The 19,974-nt window shown below is 38.1% G+C and overlaps 1 protein-coding gene and 1 long non-coding RNA gene across 2 annotated transcripts; one reads left to right on the top strand and one right to left on the bottom strand.

The window, feature by feature from the left end:
• Positions 1-299: 299 nt before the first annotated feature.
• On the bottom strand, positions 300-8,794 carry CD69 (CD69 molecule). Its single transcript, XM_019436412.2, has 5 exons — positions 8,634-8,794; positions 4,360-4,482; positions 2,871-3,070; positions 2,426-2,529; positions 300-1,417 (listed from the first exon to the last, which is right to left on the bottom strand). The coding sequence occupies exons 1-5, from the start codon at positions 8,695-8,697 to the stop codon at positions 1,309-1,311; spliced, it is 600 nt and encodes a 199-aa protein (XP_019291957.1). The 5' UTR covers positions 8,698-8,794; the 3' UTR covers positions 300-1,308.
• Positions 7,861-18,645, top strand: LOC109259084 (uncharacterized). Its single transcript, XR_002076552.2, has 3 exons — positions 7,861-8,255; positions 11,445-11,531; positions 18,499-18,645. It is a non-coding gene; the product is annotated as an uncharacterized LOC109259084 (long non-coding RNA).
• Positions 18,646-19,974: the final 1,329 nt, after the last annotated feature.

The following is a 19,974-nucleotide window of genomic DNA, read 5'->3' as shown; positions in this document are numbered from 1 at the left end:
CATGATCTCGCGCTCTGTGAGTTCGAGCCCACGTCGGGCTCTGTGCTGACAACTCAGAGCCTGGAGCCTGCTTCGGATTCTGTGTCTCCCTCTCTCTCTACCCCTTCCCGGCTCATGCTCTGTCTCTCTCTGTCTTAAAAATAGATGTTAAAAAAAATTCCAAAAACCAAAAGTACAAACTGTGCTATAAAGCTAAGTTTCTACTGTACATAAGTTTAAAAAATGTTCTAATGTTCTGTTTTCTGATACTATGACATATATTAGTGTATTTTGAAGGAATGAACACTTCTTAGAAACCGTTTTGTGGATTCTACTTTTATTTTAACTTACACAAAATCAGCTTATAATGGCAGTGAATACAAAAGACAAAGAAACACTATTGCACTCAGAAAATACTTCATATGAAGCATTGCACGTGGGAGAATTGATTAGGAAAGGTACAAATTTATAGTCAGATAAGACTTGACTATTCCAGGTTTGAAGAATACAGACTTTTTCCCGGTAGAAATTTACCACATCACATATTGCACATTTTCCAACACTTTCATCTGCTTCACAAATATCCGTTATAGTCTTTGCTTTTGTCTGTGTCTCTGTAAAATGCTACATGTAAGATTTTTAAGACAATGAAGTATGTACCATTGGAAAAGATGAGTTACGTAGAACTAAAAAAACAAAAACAAAAACAAAAACCAACAAACCATATAAATACATGATTATCCCACTCTTTTGGCAGGAAAATGACAAAGTAACTTGGCAAACTTCTCTATAAAGAGAAAAATATTATGAAGCTTAGTTTCATAAGCATTTGTCCACTTAGAAATGTTCTCTGATTTTTTTCTCAAAAAATGCATTTAGACTAAATGTCTGCACTACTGGTTAAAATTTCTTATGTTGACATTTGGTTTTTAATACCATCAGTTAACATCTTCAAATAGTGCAAATATGAGGAGCACACTCAGTTTCGGTAGTCATTCAACAATAAATAATAACTCTAAGCCTAGTTATTTTACTATTTCTGAATTTTAAAATATAAAGTGCATCCATAAGGCTTAAAGTCATTCTCATTTTTGCGCGTAATGAATGGTCAGGCAACCTGTGCCTTTTTCAGCTCATGGCTGGATAACCTGGAATTTCTTTTCCTTTTTTCCATAGTCTCATTTGGAAGAAGGTTTCCAAAATAATACAAAGTTTTTTTTTTTCCCACAAAGTTTTTATGGAAAATTTCTGACCATAAAGCAGCATCCATCAACACAAATTTCCTCGAGTTCCAAGTCACCATAGTCTAGAAGCAAATATGTTTCCTCATTATTTGAAGGGCTTACTACATATCCAGTATAAATTCTTTTCACATTCTGTGCTGATGACCCCTGTGCTATTCAGAAATGCACAGTTCTCAGATCCTGTAAGGTTGAACCTGGCAAACAATAAAGAAAGTCAGCATTATTTTCAGTTCATTATTTCCATTCAGTTACAGGAGAATGAACTTTGTGAGGGTAGTCTGTGATTTTTTTTTTTTTTTTCGCTTGGTAGGACCTCATGAAGCATGTCAGCTGGTCAAGTTGACCATAAACTAACTTGTAAAGACAGTAGACCGAGACTGGAAGAAATACTATGTGGAGGGTGGATACAGAGCAGAGAGTAACAGTTCCATTCCTTCGGTTGGCATACCACCAGAAGAGTGATTCTTGGTTGTTGCTGAGTTAGGTTTATGGCCCCTAAAGCCCATCTGCATGTATAGTCCCATAGGACATATATTAAGAATTCTTTTTCTAGAGATTTTTAAATTTATTCTCCATATCAGTAATTATCATGAAACTATTTAGATACCTAGAGATTTATTCAATTCTGAGTTTTCAGATGAAAAGATTAACACTAAACATATAAAATGTCCTTTAAACTTTAAAATGTACATTAATTACAGGTAATAAAATTAGGCAATATCTTTCATTCTGAGGCAAGTTTTCTCTTAGGTTCACAGAAGCTTCTAATTCATGATTAGAAATATTGTTCTTTATCTCTGTGGTGATGAGAATTGGGAGAGGGCAAAGGGAATTATTTTCTAAAAAAAAAGAAAAAAGAAAAACTCCAGCTTATCAGGAAAATATATATACGAGATTGGAAATGTTGGATTTTTTTCTTTTTGCAGCATTGCAATTATTTCTGGAAAATTTCTGAGTCTGTCACTCACACTGAAATTTGCTGAGATAAACATGCTAGAAGCATTTATTGTATGATTTCCAAATAGATAAAAAGAGAAAAATGGCAATATTAAAACCGTTCTTTGAAGAATTTGAAAGAGTATAAGCGTACAAAACAGACTGGTAAAGCTCTGCTCATAAAGGGCACAACCTTTGATTTGAAAGGAAAATGGCTTCCCTGAGCTGCCATTCTGGGGAGGATGAAGAGACATCTAAAAACTTACCTGTTATTGAATACTTTGCCATCTGACCATTTCCATGTCCGGCCATCTTCATTTTTCAGCCCAATCCAATGTTCGGCTCTACCCACAAATCGTTTTAAAAAGATCTTGAAGAAAGCACAAAGAAGGCATATGTTAAACAACCCCTCTGGTAAGTATGTAATAAATTACATTTCTCAAAAGCTGCAATTCAAGGCATGATGGCTAAGCTGCTCACTTATTAGCTCTATTTGGGACCAGCTCGTTTGAACTTTTGGCCATTGAAGCTAAATAATCAAATCAAATTTACAAGGTTAAACGGAACCCTGATTATGACCTCAGACTGATCTCATGCTTTTCTGTAACTAAATTTCCCTACAAGGGAGATAGGTACAATGTCTTCAAAGAAATCACAGATTATCTCTATCAAAAAATAGCAAATATTTAGGAAATTGTTTTTGAATCTTACCATGTCCTCTTCAGAATCAACGAAGGCAAGAGTAGCCCAATGTTCAGAGCAAAAGTTTTGTGCTGACTTCCAGTCCTTTGTTACAGTGGAAATAAAGTAGCATTTCCTCCGGTATGCAATCCAATCATCTGAGCATGAAGAAACAGGGCTATTTGATGGCAGTGGGTGTGAATATTGTTCTGGACAGTTGTATTGGCCAACTGTGAACAGGAAAATGGTTTGTTTTAGTAATAAAAGAAACTAGCTGACAATGACAAGGATGAGAGGCAAGAAGTGAATTCTGAGAAGAGCAAGAAGGCAGGTTCTCACTTTATCTAATTTCCTGTTGTGCCTAACTACCACTGTCAGGATGCAAGAAATAAGAAGGTGTCCTTTGGGCCATAATCTCCGAAAGGGGTAGGAAAATAGAAAAATCCTGCCAGTAGTCTTTGGACTAAAAAGGGTAAAGGGCATTATAAATTCCAATGCAGCCAACGAAACACTAAATTGGGAGAAGGAGAGAATAATTTGTAGGGAAATAATTCAGAATACAGAAAGAACTATGGCTGGGGACATTTCATAAAATTGTAAGATTTCATGTTTGTTAAAGGCAAATGTCTTGGTATTGCTATGTTTTGAATACCGTATCCCAATTAATTCTTTGGGAGCTTCTAGATATATATATATTTTAATTATGCGTAAGCACCATTCTGTTGCCCTTGAGATAAAAAACAAAAGACTGGTCAATTCCTGATTAATCTATGGCTTAGATATTATTTTTTTCTATCAAAAATGAATGTGAAGCCCACATTTTCCCCCTAGCTAAATGTCTGTTTAGTTAGAATCTAAATCAGTCCCTTTCACTTCAGATTTAAAAATCTGCTCGTGTAATTTTCTCCCACAATAATTTTTAACTTATTTTTTTTCCTTCCCTTCCCCCATCCCACAATAATTTTTAAATCATAGACACCTTTAATACTTCTAAAGACGTTCTAGGCAACTGAGAAAGCGTTGCATTGATTATCTAAAGAATATGGAATTATATTTGGGATGTTCAAAGAAATCAGCCATGTATAAAAAATGGGGGTGATTCTAAAAAAGAGAGAGAGAGAGAGAGAGAGACCATTTCTAGATTCCAAAGTATGAGAGTCCCCCCCCCCCCCCCCCCACACACCGCTTTTTTTTCCTTCATGTGAGACCATATCCTCCTCTGTGAGGGTTCTGGGGCTAGAGTTGGGCATGTTACACATTTCACTTTCTGTACAATGGCAGCTAACAATCCCTGACCCTCCCTTGCCTAAAGGCTTTACTGTTAAGATTAAACCAAAGGCTTTTAGATTAAGTTCCATGCAAAAGCAAACAAATAAAACAAAAATGATGCTTTTAAAAAAAAAATGGGGGTGATTCTAAATTAATCAGAATTTCAGATTAATTAGTGCCAGTAATCCCTGTTGATTTCAGCTGGACAGGAATGCTAACAGCAGAATGAATTCATGAAGTACAGACCCACCTGATAAAGCGATGAGAGCAATGATTAAACAAGTGATAAAGACCACATTCAATACAGCACATGGGATAGGAACTTGAAGGGACCCTTCATGCTGTGTTGCAAACTGAGGGCTGGCGGTGGTACCTGCAGGGAGAAAGTTCATGATGAATTCAGGTCAACTGTGGAAGTAAGAAAGGGACATTTGATATTCTCCTGAGGCATTAGCTTTTCAATACCTCCTTATCTTCTTAGATGAAATTTATAAGTTAATTTCCCCCCAATTTTGAGTGACTTTGGACAGTTTATTTTTGGCTAGAAATGAAACGATCCAGGGATAATAATGAGATCATAAAATATCTGCCTAATATGTGCACTTAGTACCTACAAAAATTCTAAGTTTATGATGATTTTATTGTTTGAATCACAAAAACATTTATTAAATATCTGATTACCCTAGGAGACACATAAAAAGGACATCCTAAGCATAATCCCTTAACCTCTCTGTAGTTCCTGTTTAAGAAAGTTGACTTAAATGTAATAAATATGGATGATGAATAAAAAATATTGAATTGATATATAAATATCTACAAGTACCATGACTGAAAATTAAAAAAAAAAAAGACTGGTGGTACTTTTTGGTGAAGTCAGTACATACGTAAAGCAATGGAAATTTTCATATATTACTGATGGGGGAGTAAAATGTAAAGATAATTTGGAAAGCTGTTTTTCATACAATGAAATATATACCTATCCTCTGATTGAGAGTTTGACTTGTACAAAACAAGAATGCTCATAGCAGCTTTATTCTTAACAGCCAAATCTTAGAAAGAATCCACATATCCATCAGTAGGAATATGGATAAACAAGATATGGCATATCTGAATTCTACTCAGCAGAAAAAAACACAAAAACAAAAAAAAAAAACCCACAAAAACAAACAAACAAAAAACCTCATCAATGCAACAAAATGCATTGGTCTCAAAAAATGTCGAGTGAAAAAAATGCAGCTACAACTATATACTATAGATTTCCATTTATATGACATTCAAGGCTATAAACTATAGATTTCCATTTATATGACACGCAAGGATAGCTGAACGAAGTCAGACCAAGAAAGACAAACACCATATGATTTCACTTATAGGTGGAGTCTAAAAAACAAAGCAAGTGAAGGAACAAACAGAAAGCAGAATCGGACCCATAAATACAGAGAACCAAATGAAGATTGCCAGAGGGGAGGAGAATGGGGGTATGCGCAAAATGGGTGAAGGAGAGTGGGAGATACAGGCTTCCAGCGATGGAATGGATAATTCACGGGAATGAAAGGCACAGCATAGGAAATATAATCCGTGGTAGTGTAAGAGCATGGTGTGACAGAGGGTCCTACATTATGGTGAGCATAGCATAACATAAAGGGGTGTAGAATTACTATGTTGTACACCTGAAAATAATGTAACATTATGTGTTACCTATACTCAAAAAAAAAAAAAGTTGAATTAAACTATGGCAACAGAAATCAGAAAAGTAATTGCTTTTATGTGTGTAGGAAAAGTAATTTGGCTGGAAAGAAACACAGGGGAACTTTCTAGGGTGAAATTTCAAATCTTGATTGGAGTTGTTATGGAACTCATTAAATGGCATACTTTTGATTTGTGCGTCTGTGGCATGTCAATTATGCCTCAATTAAAATGATATTTGAGTGAAGAGCAAAATATTTGAATTTTTCAAGAGAAGATAGTAGAGGAAACATAACAATATTATACAGCAAATGTTAGGTAGAAGTTGATTTTTTTCATGTACCTTCTGTATAATGCTGAAACGAAGCAAAAATTTGACTTGATTTCACCAATAAGAAATAATTTTGTGGAATATGAACATGATGTGAATGATGATTCTTAGTTTAAAAAAAAACTACAAGAATATCTGCTTTAGAATATAAATAAGTAATCAAGAACGGAGAGAAGAAGATTTTGTGACCAGTGATTGAATTTGATTTTTGCTAGGATGACCCCTCAGGGTTTCTAAAATTTGGCCTCACAAGAGATACATAGTTCCCTATTAGGTTCTCAAAAACTGAAACGTAAAATGGCCACTTGAATGATACTAGAAATTACCATACAAAATAGCATCGAATGCAAACATATCATGTTTTTCTATATGCTATGATTTCCATAATTAAAAGCATACTAAAAGAGGACATATCTTGAGATTCTTGTATTTCTTTTCCTAAAAACATTTCTCCGAAGTGAAACTGAGCACAGAGGTGTGTTTTCTTTCATTGTTCACTGGTTATCATTTTTGCTTCTGGGGATTGTTCTTTCCCAGCATAGGTCTGCATTGGGGTTTTGCAAGAGAAGCTTTTACTTCACTCCTCTCTAGCTCTATTTCTCTCAGCTTCTCAAAGCAAATCTTCCTTTTTTTTTTTTTTTTTTTTTTTTTTTTTACCAGCATACAACTATCACCGGAAGCTGCCCTTGGTAGATAGGGTAGCAAGTTCAGAACTGTCTGTCTAGTTTCACTTCTCCCCATGTGAGAGTCAATCATGTTGTTTAGACTCAATGCAGCAAGAGTTGTGGTTCCTCGGCAAACACTAACTCATCTATGTAGCTCCCGAACTCAGAGCCAGCCTAGCTCAGTCTATTGGCTTATCCACAGGCAAAAGGTGGAGGTGATTCTCAGACTGTATGTTTCTCCATTAGTGAGGGCTATTGTTACTCACTGTTTGATTTATCACCTAGGCAACAAAACACTCCCCTTACAGGATACTTCCGCTCTGATTATGGGCCCTGTTCATTAATGAAGAAATTGAAGCTAAATCCACGATTAAATACCAAGTCATCCAAAGGTGATGCCCAATGATGGCTTACAGTAATAAAGCAACTACAAGGGCAGCATAAACTAAACACTCAATAGAAAATTGGAGAACTCGGGAAAAGTTGCGGATTCCTGAATTAGGTCCTTCGTTGTGCAACTATGATCTCTACTTACTGGGTGATTTTATTATTATGTACGTTATTTCTTTTCAGCAGCTCAACTGGGCCATAACATTATGGTTACCTAGCTACCAGGAATCTTTGCGGCTTGCACTTCTTATGCACACTTGATTGTGTGTACTTAGTACAAGATGGGTTTATCAGAAGCGATTGGTGTCTTCCTAACATAAACCAGTCTAGCAGACACAGGCTCAGAAAGCAATCCCACTCTCCAGACCGTTCAGCTCTGCTGTTCATGTTATAATGCACCCCTTGATTACCAGGTAACTTTGCCTAAAAGTAAGTTTGGGGGGCACCTCATTAATTGGAGAGGAAGAAGGCTAAATTAAAAAAAAAAAAAACAAACAAGCCTCACAGAAACACATTATAAGAAAAAAAAAATGGGAGCGTTCTGGTAACAGGAAAGAGAATAAATTCTGTGGACAGAATAGGCAAAGAGAAGAGGGGAAAAAGTAAATAGCTAAGATAATCACATTTTGATGTATTTAGATGAAAAACAGAAGAAAGGAAGAACCATGTGTGACTCATGTCGAATCTGAAGCCAGTGATTAGAGGGTGAAGCAGAATGATGAAATAGAGGAAGAGTTCTATGAAGGGTGCAGAAGCAGAAGATTGCCCTTTCAAGAACTTTTCGTGACCTTCTCCTAAGAAACTACCACCAGGCCCGGTAAATGTTCAGATATGCGTCCGTCTATCCTCTCAAAGGTTGGAAACCTTCATTGCCAGCAACTGGAGGATGCTGTCACGAGAATACAACGAAGCAAACAGAAAGCCTACAAAGACACAGGTGAAGACAACGAAGAATGTAATTGTTCATGTGGAAGGCCCAGAAAAGTTTTGTAAAGAGAGGCTGTGCTTCCTGAAGTGCCTACAGATGGATATGGAAAAAGGATGCGGAATGCACTGGGCCAGTGAGCTTTCCAGGTAAATCTGAAGAACTGATATGGAACATTGAAACATTGAACATTGAAACAAAGGAACAGGTCTTTAAAGGCCTTCTGAAATCCAACGCTGTGGTCTCCTCTCATGTTTCAGGTAGATAGAGAAATAATTACTTGTTCCCATATTCTCCTTTTCCTGGACTGAAGCAAAATGTAACCAAGTTTTTCTAAAGACAAAGGCTCATTTTTTAAAGTACTGTAATATATAAGCTAGCTAGCTAGATGATAGATGATAGATAGATAGATAGATGATAGATAGATGATAGATAGATAGACAGACAGATAGATGTATGTGTGTGTGAGGGACAGAGAGGGAAAAGGAGTTTTGTTACAAGGATATAACAAATAAGGTCTGACTTACTTTGTTGTCCTCTCTCCGGATGCAAGGAGCTGTTCTCTGTTATGGAACACTCTTCAGAATTCATCTTTGCTCTAGTCAAGAGTCCCCGGCTAATCCCAGGCCAAGCCAACTACAGCAAAAGTCTTTGCTAGACCTCTTGTCCCGTCTCTGAGTCTGTGAGGTACCTCAGCGTTTATATTGTTATATTGTCTCCACCCCCTTCCTCTTGCCACCTATACCCGCTCGACTACATCAGTTCTCTTTAATTTATGCTCCAGCGGCCCAGACAATTCACACCGTGTTGTGGTGGTGAGCTGCGGGTTTTCCCTGCTGTCTGAAATGTGCTTTCTCACAACCGTAGGTGTAGCATGAAGCGACAAGCGGGATTTTTCCAGCATCTGAGACATCCTTCTTTAAGTTTGTAAAAAACACAGATAGTTTAGGAGACGGTGTATTTAAGTAAGGAGAGAACGGTTAAGGCTTCTTATCTTTGAGGTGGAAATAATTTGGAGAGTAATATTTCCCCTAGATTCTGATTCATTTAGTTAATGAACGACTAATATTTATTGAGCATGCACTCTGACCCTGACACTGTTTGGGGCTAGAGGGGTCATTGTTAAGTAAGAATTTTAAGATCTCTGTCCTCATGAATCTCTCTCCACTCTGGAAGAATTTTACTTAGGAAGCTATAAATCGGCTGTCAGAAGGGTATCATTGACGCTTCCCCAGGGACCAGTTCTTCTACGTTACCATTTAGTACACGCTTGCTTTTAATTCAAGAAATAGAAACCTTGTGGTCTGGAACTTCCGATAGTCTAAAATTGTTTGTCTTAAATTACCTGTTTCATTTACCTCCTGTTAATTTTTTGCCACATTTTACTGTCATCTAGATTGCCCTTATTCCCCCTAGTATCTTATTCTTCTCTAATTTTCTCCTCTTTTATGTGATTATTTTTCATGTATTTCTGAGGTGTCAGACATCTGGAGTATGATTGTCATAAATTTTATGTATTTTATTTTTGAGAAGGAGAGAGAAAGCACGAGTGAGGGAGGGGCAGAGAGAGATAGAGGGAAAGAGAGAGAATCTTAAGCAGGCTCTGTGCTGTCATCATGGACCCCGTGTTCCCCGAGATTATGACCTGAGCTGAAATCAAGAGTCAGAGGCTTAACTGATTGAGCCACCCAGGCTCCCCAAGGAGTATGATTTATAAAAAATATATTGCCATGGCATCTAATACCATCTAAGCTATTAAGATCAACACAAAATGAAGCCAGAATGTCTGTGCGTGGTGACTTAAAGAGGGGATCAAAATATCACTCTGGTTACCAATCTTGCTGCCACAATTTTTGTCATTAGTACCTCTTCTTTAAAGACAATCTGGTTTCAAAAGAAAGACTTCGTGAAAGTATTATGCTTAGATGGGTTGGCAATTCTCATCGACTGTGGCTAAGTTAGGCCATTGTATTTATTTGTTAACCTAAGACGTTAAGAGTTACACGTTGGTCTTAAGGGTTCTCTTTGCTTCCACTCTCAGTCCGTTTCCTGGTATGTTTTCCACACGACAGCAAGAAGCGTTGTTTAAAGTTAAGTCCTATCACTTTGTTGAGATGTTCATCTCCTCCCCACTCCTACCCGCAAAGCCTTCTTATCAAAATCACCATAAAAATCCAAAGACCTTCTTATAGTTGAGAAGGTCTCTGATCTAGCCCTTGGCTACCTCTCCTGCCATTTTCCCTATTAGTCACTGCCCTCTCCAACTGTAACCTCTGCTATACCACAAAAATGTCAAGCATACTCCCACTTCAGAATTTGTGCATTTTCTCTGAAACGTTCTTCTTTCATCTGCTTGCATGTCTCTCTCTTCCTTTAACTCATTTCATTTATTATTCAACTATGATCTGCCCAGAAAGGTCTTCGATGTGCTTTCTATATGTAAAATAGAACCTCACGCTCTATGCCACCGTATACCTTTATCTTTCTTTATATCACATGGTGACAGCTGACATTATATCATTGTTTATCATCTACTTTCCTTTCTAGACTAAGTAAGCTGCTTGGGGGCAATAACTTTTTCTGGCTTACCCCCTCTATGGCTCTAACACCTGACATAACAACTGGAACCTAGTATGTGCTTACTACACAGAGTTGTTGAGTGCATGAATAAATAAATATGAACTAATGAAAGAATATGTATAAAAGTCATAAAAGTTCCATGGGTGCCTGAGTGGCTCAGTCGATTGAGCGTCCGACACCAGCTCAGGTCACGATCCCACGGTTTGTGAGTTCCAGCCCCATATCGGGCTCGCTTGAGCTCTCTTTCTCTCTAAAGTAGAATAAACATTAAAGAACTGTAAAAGTTCCAGAATACAGAGTGCCACTCAGGGAGGTGTGGGGGATTGTAGACTGCCACTGGGTAGCAAGGACACCCTTGAATATTACAGATGAGGGATGGAGGAGGCAAATTGGGTATTTAAGGGAAACATCTGCTGCGTTCACTAATTTCTTTGTGTTAAAACAACTTAGGTCCTCTGTTTATTCTCCTAAAGTTGGGAGACCTGGGTTAATGTCCACACCTTGGCACTGACTATACACACTGTATCATGAAGAATGTATGGGGTCGAGACAGTGTAGGGAAAGCAAGAGGGACTTAATTCCTGTGAAACTCCTGGTCTGGGCCAAGGGTTGAAAGTTTCCATACTCTTAGAGACAAATACCTACTTCTGGGAAAGCAAACAAATGAGAGATAACAGCTGTTAGGGAGTAATGGTAGTCTGGGCAAAATTAGAAATAACAACTTAAAACCTGCTTGCACAAGGATTTCTGTTTTTCAGGAGCCCTGAAAGGAGGTGGACCATGGAGAAAGTCAGCCTGTGATTGTCTCATGTCCGTTGAAAAGTAAAGACCACAAGATAATGACGGTAGGACTGAAGGATGCTTCCCCACTCCCAGCGCCTCACTCTTTGGAAGAGTACCTCTCTATAAGCCTTGCACGCTGCCCCTTCGGGGAGCAGCATTCCTCTTTCTTGTTGGCTCCCTTGTATGCAAGCTATCTCTGATAAACTCCAGCTGTTTTCTTTCTCTTAAGTTCAGTGTTCATATCTATGACATTCTTACTCAAGAACCTGGTCTTGGGGCTCGGGTGACGGGATAATATAACAGTTATAAATCTACAACAGTATTTGAACCCTTCCAAGTCTGTGGGGTATGATGGGGGGGAGAAAGCAAATATTCTTACACACACTAATAATCCTTGCCATGTGTGTTTCCCACCTACAAAGCGACTTCTAGCAGTTCGTTGGGCAACCACAGAAATCCTGGTCCAGTTTTACCACTTACTAACGTGCCTTTTCCCCTCTGATGACTCCCACGTAAGTGTGAAAATCAGTTTTCTTAGTGGGACACCGTTTTTGAAATTTGAATATTCCAGAAAAGTTAAGTTGGTTAGCATTATTTAAAAAAAGTACAGATTTTACAGTCAAATAATCATCTCCCGCGATTTTCTCTCCTACTCCCTATAGGTCAGCTATGGTGACCTTCTTTGTGTTCCTTGAGAAAAGCTAAACTTATTTTGGTTTTATGGAGTGTGTTCTTGCCCTTGTTCTCTCAGATTTTCCATGGTTAACACTTTCTTCTTGTTTATGTTACCTCACATGTCACCTTCTCAGCAAGACCTTCCCCAACCCCTTGTAGAATTTACCTTCCATTGGCCACAATATTACCTCACTCTCTTCTTTTATAAAATCTTTTCTCAGGGGTGCCTGGGTGGCTCAGTCAGTTAGTATAAGACTTCAGTTCAGGTCATGATCTCACGGTTCATGAGTTTGAGAGCCCCACATCAGGCTCTGTGTTGACAGCTCAGAGTCTGGAGCCTGCTTGGGATTCTGTGTCTCTCTCTGTCTCTCTGTCCCTCCCCCACTCAAGCTCTGGCTCTCTCAAAAATAACTAAAAACATTTAAAAAGAAGAAGAATGGTATAAAATATATTCTCCTCTGAAATTTTGTAGTTCATTATATATATATATATATATATATATATATATATAACGAATACATATATAAATGAATAAATAAATAATGTAAATGTATATATATCTAGTTTTGAAAATTCACTGTTATCATTTATTTCCCTTTCTAGAAAATAGCATCTTTAAGAGCAGGGGCATGGCTGACTTATTCAACAATGAATCTCTAGTATAAAACAGCACCTAGAATATAGAAAGAGTTCAAAATACTTACTGGGCAGACACACAACAGATTGTGTGCGAATACCGGCTCAAGCATTTGCTAACTGCATGGCTTTGGGAAAGTGCACAACTCCACTGAGCTTTGGCTTTGTTATCTGTAGACTTAAAGTACTAACATCCAACTTACACGGTTTGGTGAGGAAAGAAAATTATAAACTAAAAACATCAGTGTTCTAGTATGGGGTTTGGGACATATTAGGCATTGAATGATGTATGAAGGAATCACTTTGATAGAAGTCCTAAAAGGGGAGAGTTTTTCATTTGTGGTAAGAGACAAAGCTGAGAAGTCGCAGCATTCTTGCTGATGGGATGCAACGTGGCTCTTGTCTGCCTAGGATACAGACAGGAAGCTGCCTTCTCTTACTTCCACCTCAGACAGCGCTCATAATATGGAGATGCTTGCCTGTGTGCTCGAGGTTTCTTGCTTCTTCAGCTGTAGTCAAGTGAATGGATGCTATATGTATACATTTAGATACGCTTACATTTATAAACACATGCATATATATATATGTGACATCTACTATTGATGTTATTTTTATGTAACGCATCTATAAGTAGGCCATTGGACAGAGAAAAGAAATGATAACCAGAGATCTTATTTTCAGAAAATAAATATCTGGGGGCACCTGGGTGGCTCAATTGGTTACAAATAAATAAATAACTAAACTTAAAAAGGAGGAAAAAGATTATCTGTAAACCTTATAACCATGATCAAGACCTGTGCTATTTCTTTTTTGGAGTCATTTTGCCTCTGTCTTTATGGGAGCAGCCCAAGTATTCTGTTGAGTTCAGCACTTAGTATATAGGTGACAGCAGACAGCCTCTGCAAACATGAAAACCAGTCAGATTACTGAGAACGGATGTCATCAGTGGGCCTTCTAGGTATTTACTGGACCTCCTGCTAAGCAAGTCCTTTATAATAACCTGAACTTCACTACAAAATTAATATTGTCCCATTAATCCTCCTCTGCTTCCACAGTCCTTGTTTTTTTGAGTGTAAGAAATCTCCCTTAGGTTTGAGGAAGCAGTCAACCTAAATGTATGCAAAAGAGTGAAAGAACAGTGAATAGGGTTTGCCCTGAAGATCTGGTTGACACTTGTCCTGATGTAATTATTAAAAGTGTGCCATCTCAGGGTGCCTGGGTGGCACAGCTGGTTGAGTGTTCACTCTTTTTTTTTTTTTAATTTTTTTAATGTTTATTTATTTCTGAGACAGAGAGAGACAGAGCATGAACGGGAGAGGGTCAGAGAGACAGGGAGACACAGAATCCGAAACAGGCTCCAGGCTCTGAGCTGTCAGCACAGAGCCCGACTCGGGGCTCGAACTCAAGGACCGTGAGATCATGACCTGAGCCGAAGTCGGACGCTTAACCGACCAAGCTACCCAGGCGCCCCGAGTGTTCACTCTTGATTGCAGCTCAGGTCATGACCTCATGGTTCATGGGATCGAGTCCCGCACCAGGTTCTGTGCTGCCAGCGCGAAGCCTTCTTGGGATTCTCTCTCTCCCCCTGTCTCTGCCCCTACTCTGCTCTCTCTCTCTCTCTCTGTGTGTCTCAAAATAAATAAATAAACATTTAAAAAGGCATGCCATTTCACTTGCAAGAGGGTCTTGCTAGACACAATAGATTACATGCTCATATTGCTAATCAGTATTTGGTAAATCCAAGAAAGGCATCTCTGTATGTGGCATTGCAGGAAAGAAGACAAAGCAAAGTGTAGAGGGTCAGGATGAAGTGTGGGAGAGATTCTGGGGTCAGGTTTTTCAGTTACCCCTTACTCATCTAAATATGGAAGCCAGCTTCCTGTGTGGTCAGCCCCGAGGGATTCAACTCTCTAAAGCAAAGCATCGCATAGGAAACTAAAGCAACCAAACTAGCACAACTAAACGTTGTTCAACCTCTTAGTAAAATACACATAATGGTGTATACTCGCTCAGAGATGCTGTATATCTTATTTCATACATACACGCCGAAGGCAGAGATGGTCATTAATATTTCATAGACTGGGGCTTAGAGAAAGGAGTGCCTGGGCAAAGTTGGAAGAAGCCACTCAGGACACCAGGAGTCAGAGCAGCAGAGCCTCTGTCGTGTTTGACCTTATATGAAGAATCCGGGGCAAGGTCCCCAACAGGAAATGAAGTAATGTGAGCTACATGCAAAGTGATGCAGAGAAGACAGGATATACAGTCCTTATCAGACAGCAGCTCAGCAGGATGCTTTTGGTAGCACATGGTCACAGAGACCGCAAACTTCCGACCTAAGACAATTTCCGGAGACAGAGTGTTCATCCTTTTTCTTCCTCGTCTTCTTCTTCTTCTTCTTTTTTTTTTTTTTTTTTGTCTGAAACATTTTTTTTTCTTTCAATGGGTGAATTAGGTTTCTGAATGGCTTTTAATCTGCTCAGGAATCAAAAACTTCAGTTTTTACTGTTTGGTCTCAAATTCGTATAAATTATGCAAATTGGTCACATTTATTTTTAAGTCACAGATGTGTGTGTGCCTTCTGATTGCTTATTCTACAGAGTCAACGCAGGTAACCATGAGTAAGTGGGGGAATTTCCCGTTCTAAACACTTTCCAACCTTCTGCTCTTCTCTTTGAATTTACTCTTTGAACTTTCTACCTTTCTTCTCTGGTGGAATAACTCCTAAACACCAGAAATGAGTTGGTCTGGAAAGTATGAGCTGTTGTGTTTCTTCTCCCTGACTTGAGACAGTGAAGGTAAAATACGGAGTTCACGTATACATAAACCTGGACTATGAAAAATCTGACACTTTTTGAAAGGAAAAGATGTAGAAGAATGATAACAAAGATGAGATCTAGTGCTTCACCATCCCTTGGTACTTTACAGAAATTAATCCCAGGCTTCTTGACATGTAGCAAACATTTGGGGGGAATATTCTCAAAGACGATGGTGTGGAAATACCAAATGTAACGTATAGAAATTTTAGGCAGCCCAGGGCCCGGGTCACTGAGTGATTTAAAATGTATCCATTTGCCTTTGAATCTTGATAGATGCGTAAGGAATTTGAACAGAACTGCTTATCCTTCCTCCTATGGCTCTATTTGCACGTACTTATGTACTGAGAGAAGAGCCTCCAGGTAGAAGACGCTCAGGGATTATTACATTCTTCTGCCCAATCAATTTGAAGTTTAAATGCATTAAAATATTTCTGAGGCATGTGGATGACTCAGTCCATCAAGCGTCCAACTCTTGATTTCTGCTCCAGGCAAGATCCCAGGGTTGTGGGATCGAGCCCTGTGTTGGGCTCTAGGCTGAACGTGGATCCTGCTTAAGATTCTCTCTCTCTTTCTCTCCTACTCTCTCTTCTTCTGCTCCTCTCCTCCACTTGTGCTCTCTCTCTCTCTATATATATATATAAAGTAATTTTTTTTTGAAGTTGAAATATTTGTGATGAATTGGATTGGTCTTCACTGAGGCAAGATCTTAGGAAAGGAAAATGGAGCCCCTAAAAGGGAATTTTGCCAAGAGTAGGAGAAGTCAAGGCAGACGCGAAAAATCATAATAGTGTATTACGAATAATTTAAGACCAGCATAGTTGACAATTTAAGTAAAACGGACACATCCCAGACAAACACCTCTTCCAAACTTGGAACAAGAAGATATTTCTACCTTGGCATACTTCTGTAACTATTAAATAAATTCAATCCATAACTAAATACATCCTTTTGGGAAATAAATAAATCATGAAAACAAAACCAACAAAAACTCCATGCCCAGATAATTTTGTGTTCCAATTTACCAAACACATATGAAAGAAAGAAGTTACAAATTCTTCCAAAGAAGATAAAAAGATCAAATCAGGAAAACACTAATCAAAACCTGGCCAGTCAATCTTACTCATGAAGAGAGATGAATAATTTTAAAAAATAAGCTTAGAAAACTGAACTCATGATACGTAAAAAATAATATACCACAAGAATATTGGTTTCATCCCAGGAAAACAATGCTAGTTTTTCATTCAAAAATCAATCAACTGAATTTACCACATTAACAAATCAAAAGGAAAAAAACTAACTCAAAAAGTATAAAATCAAGTATTTGAAAAATTGAACCACGGGACGCCTGGGTGGCTCCAGTCAGTTAAGCGTCCGACTTTGGCTCAGGTCATGATCTTGCAGTTTGCGAGTTCAAGCCCCACATCAGGGTCTGTGCTGACAGCTTAGAGCCTGGAGCCTGCTTCAGATTCTGTGTCTCTCTCTCTCTCTCTGCCCCTTCCCCTGTTTACATTCTGTCTCTCTCTTAAAAATAAATAAACATTAAAAATATATTTAAAAACGGAAATTTTAACCATAAATTTGTGATTGATACCTATAATATACTAAGAATTATATGAGCCTCCTTAATGTATGGATTAGAGAGGAACGATATTTACAAATATCATACTAAAGGATAAATAATTGACAAGATTTCCTGTGAAATCAGAAATGAGACATGATATAGTAATGCAGTAATAATAAATAAATATATACAATAAACGTAAAAATTGAAGAGTCAAACATTTTTAATTAGTTTTCTAAAATGTTGAGATAACTTTAAATTCAAATGCAGTTGTAAGCTTTAACCAATTCATACCAATAGCAACATTTTGAAAAACTATAATATAATATCACAACCAAGATGTTGACACCAAATGTAGTTAAGATATAGAACAAATCCATTACCTTATGATTTTTTTGTTTTGTTTTGTTTTTGGTTGTCCTTTTAGAGGCAAATGCATTTCCTTCCTGCCTCTCCCTTATTTCTATCTGCCCTTGCCCTTGTCCATAAGCCCTGGCAACCGTTAACCTATTCTTTATCTCTATGTTTTTGTCATTCCAAGAATGTGATAGGAATGAAATCATATGGTACGTAACATCTGGGGGCTGGCCTTTTTTTTTTTTTTTTTTTTGCTCCGCATAATTCTCTGTGAATTGATCCAAGTAGGTGCAAGCATCAATAGTTTCTTCTTTATTGCTAAATAGTATTTCATGGTATAGATGTACCACAGACGAACCCTTCACTCTTTGAAAGACATTTGGTGTGTTTTCAGTTTGGGGGCTGTTATGAATAAAATTGTTGCTATGAACATTTGTGTATACAGCCTTGTATGAAGTTAAGGTTTCATCACTCTGGAATAAATGTCCAGAAATGCAGTTAATGGATGGTTTGGTAGTTGTGTGTTGGCTTATTGAGAAATTCTCCAACTCTTTTACTGTGGCTGCACCATTTTATGTTCCCATTAGCGCTGCGTTTTACATTTCCATTAGCCATACTGATAGGTATGCGATGACATCTTATTGTGACTTTAATTTGTATTTTCCTAATGGCTAAGGATGTTGAACATCTTTTCAAGTGCTTAGTTGTCACCTGTATGTCTTCTGCAATGAAATGTCTGTGTCTTTTGCCCAAACTCATTAGATTGTTCGAAACGTGTTTACAAATAGAGTAAAACCTTGGATTGCGAGTAGCTTGCTCTGCGAGTGTTCTGCAAGATGAGCAAACATTTCTAATAAATTTTCACTCGATAAACAAGCCGTATCTTGCAATGTGAGTAGCACGGGATGCCGAATGTCACGTGCTCACAACCGAGCCACTGATTCTTCTCTCTCTCTCTCTCTCTCTCTCTCTCTCTCACTTCAGGACAGTGGGTGATCCTCTCCCAGGCTTGGATGCTCAGTCAGGCTATGGTGTTTGCCAGAAATCAGTGATATTTCAGAACGTTGGAAGGTGACCCCAACCGGAACTCGTGTATTTTTTGTCACTTCAAAGCACCTACGGACAGTCCTTTGTTTTTCCATACAAGAATAAGCTTAGGAATGTTTTGTTTCATTCGAGGTCAGGCTACCTGCAGATATAGACCCTTTCCTCTGCTGCCTTATTGCCAGGTACATTAAATACAGTATATGACAAGAGTTTATTAATACCGTACTGGGGTCAACATCCGTACAAGTTCATACAATGGCCCCCATGCAGAAAAAGGTTGAAAAGAAAGGCAGTAAGAAAAAGGATATGATTACGGTGGAGGTTAAAAAGAATATCAGCAAGAAGTATGAATGAGGTAAGCAAGTGGCCGAAATTGCAAGATTTCATAAGGAGTCTACGTCTGCATCTCATCTGCACATGAGGAGGAGAAAAAGGCAAAAGACACCTTCACTTCAACTGACATTAGGGAGATGTGTCAAATGTGGGAAACAGTGCAAAATTTTGTAGACAAGCACCACCTGAATAAAGAGTAGCAGTGCAAGTGATGAATCGGTTTAATGACAATGCAACGTCACAGTTCTGCGAAATCCTCAAAAGGAGGCAAAAGCAAGTGTCGTTGAATAGGTTCTTGTTAAAGTTGCATGACAGGAAAAAAATTCCCTTGAGCCAATAGATAGCAGTGATTCTACGAGTGATAATGAAAATTGTCCCACACGATAACCCTCCTCCCTTGTCACGAAGGCTCACACCAGCCACAAAGCTTTTCAAAGGTAAGTGCAGTTAACTTGTTTATTTTTCTTTATATTTTGTATTTCTTTTATTATTTTGTATTCTATTCCAGTATCACAGTCATTTTTACATAAATATTTTGGGGTTGTGGAATGAATCATCTGAGTTTCTACCATTTCTTATGGGGAAATCTGCTTTGATATACAAGCACTTCGGATTACAAGCACGTTTCTGGAGCCAATTATGCTCACAAGCCAGTTTTAACACCCTTACTTCCACTCTGCAGTTTGCCTTTTCATATTCTTCATGGAGTCTTTTACAGAGCAATAGTTTTAATTGCCATTTTTATTGAATGTGTATTATTTTTCTGATTTCAGTTTCATTAATTTTTAAATTTTTTTAAATTTTTATTTTTAGAAAGAGAGAGAAGAGTGCAAGTGGGGGAGAGGGGAAGAATAAGACAGAGTAGAAGGAGAGAGAGAGAGAGAGAGAGAGAGAGAGAGAGAGAGAGAGAATCCGAAGCAGGCTCCATGCTCAATGTGGAGTCCTATGTGGAGCTTGATTCTACAACCCTGGGACCACGACCTAAGCTGAAATAAAGAGTCAAATGGTCAACTGCATGAGCCACCCTGGCACCCCTCAATGTCATTAAATTTTAATCTTACATTTATTATGTCCTTCCTT

Source organism: Panthera pardus, unplaced genomic scaffold, assembly GCF_024362965.1.
Source record: "Panthera pardus isolate Hobbes unplaced genomic scaffold, ASM2436296v1 HiC_scaffold_6, whole genome shotgun sequence".
Taxonomy (NCBI): domain Eukaryota; kingdom Metazoa; phylum Chordata; class Mammalia; order Carnivora; family Felidae; genus Panthera; species Panthera pardus.
This window is presented reverse-complemented; position numbering and strand designations above follow the sequence as displayed.

Coding starts and splice junctions, on each gene's coding strand:
- CD69 (XM_019436412.2), bottom strand. CDS start 8,697: ATGAATTCTGAAGAGTGTTCCATAACAGAGAACAGCTCCTTGCATCCG. Junction 4,483..8,633: donor TCCGGAGAGAGGACAACAAA/GTAAGTCAGACC, acceptor TTCTCCCTGCAG/GTACCACCGCCAGCCCTCAG. Junction 1,418..2,425: donor GGCAAAGTATTCAATAACAG/GTAAGTTTTTAG, acceptor ATTGTTTGCCAG/GTTCAACCTTACAGGATCTG.